Source organism: Musa acuminata, chromosome BXJ1-4 (assembly GCF_036884655.1).
Source record: "Musa acuminata AAA Group cultivar baxijiao chromosome BXJ1-4, Cavendish_Baxijiao_AAA, whole genome shotgun sequence".
NCBI classification, from domain to species: Eukaryota; Viridiplantae; Streptophyta; class Magnoliopsida; order Zingiberales; family Musaceae; genus Musa; species Musa acuminata.
The window spans coordinates 27,201,438-27,212,475 of NC_088330.1; the positions used below are offsets into that span (position 1 = coordinate 27,201,438).

An 11,038-nucleotide genomic window follows, 5' to 3' on the forward strand; every position below is an offset into this window, starting at 1 on the left:
AGATCTATTCATCTACGGTCACTTGTAAGTTAAATTGTACATTAATATACTTCATATGATGAGGAGGTCTACAGTCACTATTGACCAAATATGGAACATCAAAATCATTACTAAAATCAATTTAATTCTCTTTAAATATTAGAAAAAAAAGATAGATGAGAGAATTACATCATATTGAACTTGTAACATTCAGTTCACTAGAGAGAGAGAGAGAGAGAGAGAGAGAGAGAGAGAGAGAGAGAGAGGTGCTCAAATTGTAAATTTTTTTGAAGGAAATTCTATTTGGATGTTAAAAATCCAAAATGAAATGCAAAACTAAGTTACATTCACAAATTTATCTGTGTTAAATTTGTATCTTATGGTGATTCAACCACTACATTTGGTCAATACAGCTTATAATATTCATCAACATTTTTAGAATAATTAGTGTTGTTCATTGATGGTATGCTAGATTTCTAAGAAACAGTAATAATTTTCCTTTTATTTTTTTTTTTCTGTTGATCAGACTATGACTACGTTTTGTTGCAAAGTCCTTTATAGAATTAATTTTCGAATATAAAAAAATTGATTTTAGGATACTATATTTAAATGACTAAAATATTCAAAAGTTCTACATCTAGGATCAAGTTCTACAAAAATTATTCATGGCTCAATTTTTTTTTGTCATAAATCATATTTTCTCTCTGATTAAATTATTTTACAAAAAATCATAAAAGTTTTAACTTGTTAAACAGTATTGTACTCAGGCTACATTTGAAAATATATTTATAACTTTTATGTATATTTAGAGAGAGGGATTTGAATGAATGTGTAGTTGTCAAATATTTTGAGTGTTTGATAAATAATAAATAAAAACTGTATTTTAAATGTGCATTGACATAAGTGTTACTTGGTAAAATTATATTTAAAAATCTATTAATTATTATATGATAAATCTATCTTTCTAATTAAACATATTTTTAATTTAAATTAATAAGTATATATATATATATATATATATATAATCTTACAAAAAAAATTATATGGTTTAGATATATAATAAATATAAATTATAATCATATAAATAAATATAATTTTATCTTATAGAAGATATAAATTGTTTTGGTTTCTCACCAAATCATATATATAGCTAGTCTTATGATATTATAATCATATGATATTTTAAAATTAAAAAAAAATTATATTATCATTTCATAAATTCTGAAATACTAAGACAATAAAAAAAAATATATATATTAAACATCAATTCATATTTGAAATATGCATTGGACCTTAATACACATTTCATTTTCAAACATACCCTTACTATCACTTATATCCTCATTTAATTATTTTGTCCCTTACATCCACTCTCATCAGTTGCTTCTGCGGTCTGACCTGACCCAAGTCAATTTCACCTAATTGCAACCCTTATTACATTTACACGAACCCGAACCCAAATCTAACTCAACGATTGGGTCTATTTGCGAACCCAAATCTCGCCTCGGATACCACCCGTTTTATCTTTCGCTATGTTAAGAACACTCCTAATTGAAGCACAAAAGTATACAGCATTTACGCTACCAAGTGTGCCCCCTCCCCACCCTTGACGTTGTTTTTCTGTCATCTCCAAGACAGGAAACTTATTTCCTACAAATCACATGGATACAGCTCGACGTAGTTCTTGGGTCGGTACCATCTATTTGACGGAAAAATCGTGTTTCCTACTCTTCATGAAACAGCACATCTATAACGCCCTTTTTATCGCTCGACTGCTTCCCTGGACGATTTTCCTGTATTTCTCAACCCAGAGAATAGAGATTTCATCGAATCAGATAGATAGAAGCCGACCTATGGAGTGGGGTCCATCTGCTCTTCGCGTAGAGCATGAGTGTTTCCTACAATAGAAGATGCAGGCAATCTGAAACTAGTGGTCGCTCGTTCGCCTCTTCACCCACCACTCTCGCGGGGCCACATATTTAATGCGCTTCCCCCTTCTCGCTTTATAAACAATTGTAAGAAAAAGGCAAGAAGGAACGCGAAAGCGAGAAGCAAACGCAGTCACTCAGCCCCCATCCTCCCCCAAAACACAAAATCCACACTGCCTACAGATTCGATCCCTTCGCTCCGGAGTCGGGATCCGTCGTCATTGTCGTCGATGTGAGCTCCCTCATATGGATCCGCCGCCATTGATGCCGCAGCTGCCGGAGATGTGGCGGTTCCCGATGGTCGCGGCGCCGCCGCCCTCGGCATCGGGGCCCAGGGCTGGGCGGACGGGCGGCGACGCCTCTGTGGCGGGGTCCACGGTCACGGAGCAGAGCGGGCGGAGTAGGGGGCGGCGGCGACGGGGGGACCCTCCCCCCGGTCGCGCCGCCGAGGACGAGTCCTCCAAGCTTGAGTCTACCAGCAGCGGGGACGACCTGGTAGTTTCTTGGGAACCTTGTTGATGTGGTTATCTTTTCGTGATTGGTAGCTCAATGCGGTCGTGATCTGTGCTTTATTGGTTCGAATTGTGGCCTGGATTTACGTGACATTATGACGCGATGGGTCAAAGTCGTGACTTTTAGTTGTTAGTTGTTTCGAAAAGTTGATATTTTGATTGTGTTAGTTGGTATTTCCACAAGGCAGGTCTATTTGGTTGTATTTGATGCTGATGGCGTCATAATTGTTGTATTTGGTTTTTCTTGTTTGCTTAAATTAGCTATTAGGAGCTTTCCCGTCTTTCAAGTCCTTATTTCATTTTTGTTTATCACCTGCTGCTATTCTAACCATTGAAATAGCAAAAAACACTAAGGTGACAAATTCTTTTACTCACTTCAAGTAAATGAGGTTGTTTCTGAGTACAGCGCAGTAAGCTTTTAAATTAAGCTTGTAAATCAAGCTTTTAAAGACTATAGGTTACATGAAGGATTCACTTTTAAGTCCTTTATCTTTTCACAATTGTAATAAATGACCTGATGGGCATATTCACAATACACTTGCTTGATTTTTGTTATGTGCTAATGATATCGTTTAAATGAGGATAGTTCAATTGAAGCTAATTGTAAGCTTGTGATGATGTCAAAATTGGAAGCTAAAACTGAATATACGAAGTGCATTTTAGCAATAATAAGAGAAGAATAGAGGATATGCTGACATTGATGGATAAGAAGTTCTAAGAACATGAATATACAGGACACGAAACTAAACAGGATGATATCAAATGGAGATGGATCCCGACTTTTGTGTGGTCGTTATGTGCTTTTTAAGTTAAAAGGAATATTTTCATATTGTGGAGATAAAGATGTTGAGATGGATATGTGGTGTTACTAGGAGAGAAAACAAGAAATGTCTACATTCATGATCAATTGAGTGTACTTTTCATAGAAGATAAGATGAGTAAAATCCATTTACAAGTGTATGAACATTTCCAAAGGAGACTTAATATGTATTGGTCATATAGTATATATTAATTATGATCACCGGTGTGAGAAAAGGTATAGGAGTAACTAAGAAAAAATTATCATAAACCATAAAGATGGTCTGACTGTCCTTAGTAATTGCAAAAAAGAAAAAAAAAAACCCATATAGTTGGCCCAAATAGGATGGACACTATGGCTTGTCACTGTTGTTATGTACTAGATGTGTTTATAAAAGTACAGAAAGTCATAGTAATCATATTTGTTTTGATATGTTATGAAAAATGACATGGTTTCTTGAAACCATATTTCAACCCACTTTATTGACTAAAAATTACAAGTTTTATAAGTTAGAGGATGTCTTTTGTAACTTGTAGTCATTTTTGGGGCTCAACATGCAATTTTAATTATGCCATTTTCACATAAATGTTTTATGCCAACTGTAATTTTCTAGAAAATCACTGATATCATTGTTTATAAAAAATATCCCTGTTTGTAGAATCTTATTTTGTAAAGCTTTTAGATAGGTTTTTCTTCTAGCAACAACTCAATTGAAAATGTCATAGGTTCCTTTATAATGTTAGTTATATTAGGCTATAATCATATAGATTGAGGATGTCCTGCACGTAGATTCTGTTGATGGGCAAGATCATTATATTGAGCAATTAGAGATGTTAATGCATAGTTATGCTTGTCAATTATTACCCTCGTAAAATCTTGTACTGTTTACTCGATTCCTTTTATAGGCAGCTTGTAGTCTCCTTACAACCCAAAGCATGTTAAGTTTGAGCTACTGAGCTGATTGTTAGCATTTTTTTTCTCTTAAGACATAGCTGGAATTTTAACTATAGTTAGCCTTTCTAACTGCTCCAGTTTTAGTTTGAAGTAGACAACTTACCTCACATGCTGTAGTTACATTAAAAAGAGAGCTGCCAAAATCAGACTTAACACCTTTCACTACTAGCTCAACAACAATAGGAGGAGAATGTCAAAAAGCATCTGAAACAATCTCTTTGATGGATGTCCCATCTTTAATGAGTATCCATACCAATATTCTTTTATGTAAACATGGGTTACCATTTTGAAGCATCTGTTCATGGTACACTTACTGCTGCAAACAACTAAGTTATTTATACATGTATTTTTCAGCATTGCCTTGTCCTTTATTGTTTCTTTCCTTTTGAAGGATTTATTGCATAAGTATGCCATGCAAACACCCCATGTCAATCTGCTGCACCTTAGCTGCTAAATTATTCTGCTCATATTTCTATATTGTGACCTTTTTTGTGCATGCACCTGCCAAATTCTTTTTCTCTAGTCAACTTTTGCCCCCCTTAAAAAGTTTATCAGTTTTAGATGGTTCTTTTTGTATGGCAAGTCAAAATATTATGCAGTACCTGTTTTCAAGATTAAATGTATCATGCCTTTTTACTTCAATTTACCAATTGGAGAGATATTTATGAGAAAGTATCAGCATGAATATGATTATACATATTCCAAGATAATTTTTTAAATAATATTATTAATTTGTTCGGATTTTCTTTATATTTGATTGGTTTGTATATTTGTGCAGACTGATACTGAGGCTAAACGTCTAAAGACCTTTAAGTCTACTGATGAAAATGACGATATAAAAACTGAGGCTGAGGCAAGTTTGGGCATCTCTAGCAAGCTAGCTGACCAAAATCCTCAACCTCCTGAGGCACCAAAGCAAGATTATATCCATGTGAGAGCCAGAAGAGGTCAAGCAACGGATAGTCACAGCCTGGCAGAAAGAGTAAGCATGATTGCTATTAGCATGATCGTAACCAATACATTGGTATCACCAATTTTTTATCAAAGTTTTGAACATGAACATTAAATGCCATTTTTGAGTTAAACTTTGATATTTTGGAAATAGTAAAATTCATGGATGATAAAACATGGAAGCATTGCTTAGACAAAAAGTAATAAAACATGCTTAAGCACTTTCTGGATTATTGGTTGCTGAAACTATAGACCAAAAATTCGTTGGTATTATTTTCCATCATGAAACATTGAGTCATTATAATGATGTGTATGATTTATCTGTAGGCAAGGAGAGAAAAGATAAGCGAGAGAATGAAGATTCTTCAGGATCTGGTGCCTGGTTGTAACAAGGTACATAGCTAATTCTTCAGTTCGCGTTATTCTTCCGCAGAATATATGAAGGGAAATATTTTTTATGATTTATTTACTTATGATAGTTATGTTAGTCAGGTTTATGTTTGGTTGAGCATTTCTAACAGTATTCTTTCTGAGCAGGTAATTGGTAAAGCATCGGTTCTTGATGAGATAATAAACTATATTCAGGCTCTACAGCGTCAGGTTGAGGTATGTGATTTTCAAGCATTTCACATTATTTTTTCCTATACCTCAATGATTCTGCAGTTAATTGGCAATCTTGATGTTGTAGTTTTTATCTATGAAGCTAGAAGCTGTTAATTCCCATATGGACACTGCCATTGAGGCATTTCCTCCCAAAGATGTAAGTCTAACATCACACAAACACCAAATGTTCACTTTATTCATGTGCCTAAATATTGATTAAGTAACCTTAAACTCTTTATTGACACTTTATTTGGTCTGAAGTAACATTAAATATGCACTTTTTATGGTCTGTCAATAGGGTGTTGGAATTTTTTTTTTTAATCTCAAAAACCTATGTTTATTGACTCTAACGAGTATTATTCTATTTCAGTTGCATCTAGCTGGCCAAATATGCTTCTTGAATAATTTGTCACTGAAGCAATGATTGCTATTATATTTCGTACCACTCCTAGCCTGAATGCTCCATATTTGTGAACATTTGCTCTGTAGCTATAAATGTATACGTGATTTAGTCAAGCACATTTCCACATGGTAGTGAGGCTTGACCTGACTCAACTTTTTTCCTCTAGAAGATTATTGAAATGCCACTTTGACCTTTAAATCCTTCCAGTAACAACCAAAGTTTCCTGACCACTTGTTATGCAGGTAGGTTTTAGATTAGGGAACCTTTACCTGTATCTGGGTGTAGGTCAAGTTCAGATTGTACTGATCTTGTGAAGTATACTCAGATCGCGTCATTCAAGATGGTTTTGTGCTGCACATTTACAATTGCATGTCTGTATTGTACATTCACCCACCATGTGGGTTAAACTAACCAAGATATATAAAGCAAAATTGTTGAACTGGTGATGTATGCTTCTTTGACTCAATGGGCCATAGCTTTTTCTACAATTTGTGTGCTTTTTTAAATTTAGTTTACAAAAATCAGCCTAATGTTTCTTTTTGTTTTTTCAGTTTAATGCTCAGCCATATGATACTACCTCTAGTTTGGCATTCAGCTCGCAAGCAACAAGGGAATATGAGCAAGTTTCAGGAACAGAATGGCTTCATATGCAGGTCGGGAGTGCCTTCAAAAGGGTGACATGATTGCAACAGACTACTCTCTCATGGATAATAAGGGCATGTAGAAGGATGAGGTTTAGGTTACTTGTCTTCTCTTTCCTAGGTTAATTATCTTCATGATTTGATTATGCTTAAAGATGTTATGCGGTAATGTCTTGCCATAAAAGAAACATCAAGTAGATCCACTTTGTAGAACTGGATAAGCTAATTTTTGACTTATTTCCATCAATTCTACATGATTTCCTTATTCAGTGGAGTAGCACCCAGATATTAGAAACTATGGAATAATGTAAATTAGCCAATGGATCAATCCAATATCAAGCTCCTCCAGGTACTCCTTGCAGCCACTTTCTCTAATTTCATATCAGGTACACAATTATGGACATGAGTCCTCAGTGCAGTGCACTAGTGCTTTGCTGGTACCTAGAACTGCTAGTTTTGAATTAAAAGTACTGTTGTTTTTTCCTTTTTTCCTTATCTTTCTTGTCTCGTTGATTTTAGTTATGAGCAATATTCTATTTTTGGTTTGATGCTATGTCACTGTTAGTTAAGATGTGTGCATTACATTCTTGCCTATGTGGATCTTATGAGCCTAAATTTATCATATTAGTATGATTTGGAATTGTTACATTAACTATCCATGATTTAAAAGTGCTAGATACCAAAAGGCGCCAAGGTCCAAAAATACTTGAGGCGCTAGACGCTAGCCCGAGCGAAGTGAGATGCTAAAATATAAAAATATATAATATAATTAATAAATATAATTATTTATATAAAAATATGATATTAAATTAAGAAAATCTTATAAAATCACAATATCACATTAACAAAAAATCTTAAAATTTAAAACAATAACAATAATTTCAAATAAATAAAAATTAATAGTATTAAAATCAAAATAATATATTATTAATCTAATAAATAAAAATATTATTGCTAGTATACAGTTAGCAGGATATTGTTAATATATTGTTAACAGTATACTATCGAAGTGAGAAGAGTGTGAGTAAGAGGAAGATCGAGGCTGTTGACTAAGAGCAGTGGCAGCGACAGCGGCGAGCGACGATAGTGGCAGCGACAGCGGTAACAGTGAGCAGCGGCATCAACGAGCAGCGGGTGCGGCGAGCAACAACAGTGGCAGTGGGAGCGGGAGCATCGAGTAGGGTTAGGGTTGGGAAGTCACGAGAGGAAGGTTGATATCAATACTTTAGTTGGTTCGATTGAACCAACTAAAGCACCGGAGATCGAACCAAACCCAAAACGTTGGTTCGGTCGCTTGGTTTAACCCGGGCGCTCGCCCGAAGCACTCGACGCCTAGGCTTGGGCGAGTGCCTAGGTGACGCCTCTTTGAAGTGCACCGCCTGGAAACGAAGCGAGGCACTTGGGTCTCGCCTCGCCCGAGCGCCTAGACGAGCGCCCAGTTATAAGTTCTCTTTCTATACACTTTGGCTCACTAGCCTAAGATTCCTTATCCAAGTTAACTTGAGATAAAACACCAACAGCAATAGTTCTTTATTTTTCTCTCTCCACATAGTTTGATCTGCTACGATATTATGTTGTTTTTCTTGCCAAAGATCTTCTGCTTATGGTGGAGACCTAAAGACTGTTAAGTCTTTTAGTGCGAGTCCTTTTTGCTTCTAGCGACAGTGTATGGAGAGTTAAATGGATAATAACTTGGACCTTCGTGAAACCTGTGGTACCATTTATCATTCATTGTCTGATAACTTGTATGTACCTCAATATGTTTCTTGTACATGCTAAATTAGGTTACTAAAGCTCTTCGATATCCAATAGTTTTCTTTTAATAATCTGTCATGACATGTATTGTAACACCCCTGATTAGTCCCAAATCGAAAGTGGGCAGGATTAAGATTGACTTATAAGAGTCTGATGAGTGTACTATTATCAAGTTCAGCTTAAGCATTTTGGTCAGTGGTTTAGACCAAACGAAATTGATAGGCCAGTTAGCCCATCAGGCCCATGTCTTCAATTATGAGCTCCATATTTAGATTTAAACCATGTAGTGTTTTCATAAATATGTGCTTGATGTTGAAATTAGATAATAGTCTATTTTTGAGCTTAGTCAGTACATAGTAGTACTTCATAAATATGTGCTTAATGTTGAAACTTGATAATAGTTTATTTTATTGAAACGGTAATTACATTACCAAACTGGGCTTGAAAGTAGTTTCTTTTCCTCAAATCCATAATAAGATTGCTTCAAGGTTTAGAACTTGTTAGGAATCATGAGGAAATTTTGAAGATGAATTTCATAGGAAATTTACCTTAGAAGAAAGTAAATTTCCTATGAAATTCGTCTTAAGATCCTTCCCCGCTGTTTCTAGCATTTACTTTCATTCTGTTGTTCGCTGCTAATGGTTAGCACAGCCAGAAGAACAGCAACTTTTAGAGACTACAGTTATTTTTGAAGGTACCAAAGACTCCCTGTTAGTTATTGAAAATAATATTTTGCATGAGGTGGGCAATAATTTTTGCTCATATTTTTAGACCCAAAAGCTTCTTAAAACAAACTTTGGATTCATAGAATGCTTTCCTTTCCATCAAACTCTTCATGCCACTACTGAAAATATACACAAATTGAGTTCTGGGGTGCTTCTACTCGTGCTATTGTTATGCTTTTTTCTCTTTCTTTTTTGTTTCTGATCAGAAAACTTGTAATATAAATTGTACGTGCTGGGATTAAGTTTGACGGAGAAATATTCATCTATTAATCGTTCTCTCAACCCACTTTTCATTTAAATCTTTGCATGGACATATAGGCTTATGGATCTGCTCAATTTAGTAGAGTTGATAACATTCATTGGTATGTTTGGGTGCTATTAAACAAAAAAATACATTACACAACAGTAATAATGGAATGTGCATTTTTTTTGGTTTTTCTGATAGGGGAATGCATAACCAAAAAGTAGTGCGTTCGGTGTAGATAAGCTAATTTATGACTTACATTAGTCGAATGTTGAGCAGTCGATATTTGATTTGTACTATCACTAGAAAGCTCGTGTATAAGGTGAATGAGGGTAATATAATGTGGTGAGAGCATTGGACCATTTGAGGTTTTTTTTTTCTTCGCCAGTGAAATAAATTTTGTGATGCTTTGATCCAATTCAAAGGTTACCTAAGAAGGGTTCTCATGAATCTTGACCATTTTTTTGCATGATTTCTATGCTTAGATGATTTTTTTGGTTACACAAAAGATGTTTTCACATGGTAGATGTGGTTTCATATTTGAAATCCATCCTATATAATTAATCAAATATCACAGGACTATTTATCCAAAAAAAAAAAGAAGTTTTAGAATTTTAATTCGTAGCATCTTTTTGGAATTTATTTTTGAACTGTTAGATCGGTAGTTATTAAATTAGGTAAAAAAACTGCTAATAAAGATTAATGAAATTTATAAATTAAGAAAATACATCTACTATTTAAAATATTAAATAAAGATAATGTTTTGGATAAATTGACTAGATTTATTGATAAAGATTTTGGCTGTTGTTTGAAACTTGTTGCTTAGAGGACGTGCAAGAAATAGTGAAATAACTTTTAATATTGAAAAAATATAACCTGTGGTACATTTGTTGTTTATATGAATGTTGAATTCTCGTTATAGAGAGAAAAACAAAGGCTTATATTTTACTATTAAAACTGCTATTATATTTTTATTGCTACCTTATCATATTTCATACTTATTTAATTATAAAAAATATTGGTTTATTATTTTCACGTCATCCAATGTTATAGATTTTGTGGATTTAGTTATATTTTCTATTAACATTAATTATTATCAAATATATAAAGTATTTAGTTACCTTAAACCAGTCCAAGAAATACCCCAAAAGAAATATGAACGTCTAAATTGGTGAAAGTAGAAAAATTAAGTCACTGTAAAAAGAAGGAATATCTTTTAAACGTATTTTAGGTATTTGGAAAAGGGTTAAATATTCTCCGTTGATTGATATCTTATTCCCAATATATATATATATATATATATATTATCAACATCACTCGTAATTTATGTTATTCGATCTCATTCATTGTATCCTTGATTTCATCCAACAAGGATTAAGGGAAGAAAAAAAAGCCAAGGAAGAAGAAGATGAGGAGGGAGAAAAGAAAATTATTTATATTTATTTTATAAAAGTAAATTTATAAATATTAATAAAAAATAAAAAAAATAAAAAAATGGACTATAAATAGAAATATTTAAAAAATAAAAATTACGTTCTAATATC

The 11,038-nt window shown here is 33.8% G+C and overlaps 1 protein-coding gene across 2 annotated transcripts; it reads left to right on the forward strand.

Annotated features, from left to right (window-relative positions):
* The first annotated feature begins 1,945 nt into the window (after positions 1-1,945).
* LOC135651350 (transcription factor BHLH089-like) lies at positions 1,946-7,039 on the forward strand. Of its 2 annotated transcripts, XM_065171403.1 has the most exons (6): positions 1,946-2,402; positions 4,951-5,154; positions 5,451-5,516; positions 5,661-5,729; positions 5,812-5,883; positions 6,681-7,039. In XM_065171403.1, the coding sequence occupies exons 1-6, from the start codon at positions 2,154-2,156 to the stop codon at positions 6,810-6,812; spliced, it is 792 nt and encodes a 263-aa protein (XP_065027475.1). In that variant the 5' UTR covers positions 1,946-2,153; the 3' UTR covers positions 6,813-7,039. The 2 variants fall into 2 exon arrangements, with proteins under 2 accessions (XP_065027475.1, XP_065027481.1); XM_065171409.1 differs by lacking the exon at positions 5,812-5,883 and having other exon boundaries at positions 2,011-2,402.
* The last annotated feature ends 3,999 nt before the right edge of the window (positions 7,040-11,038 follow it).

Excerpts from the sequence above, each read along its gene's own strand:
- LOC135651350 (XM_065171403.1), top strand. The coding sequence starts at position 2,154 with ATGGATCCGCCGCCATTGATGCCGCAGCTGCCGGAGATGTGGCGGTTC. Across the intron at positions 5,155-5,450 it reads GTCACAGCCTGGCAGAAAGA|GCAAGGAGAGAAAAGATAAG; the intron begins GTAAGCATGATT and ends ATTTATCTGTAG. Across the intron at positions 5,517-5,660 it reads TGGTGCCTGGTTGTAACAAG|GTAATTGGTAAAGCATCGGT; the intron begins GTACATAGCTAA and ends CTTTCTGAGCAG.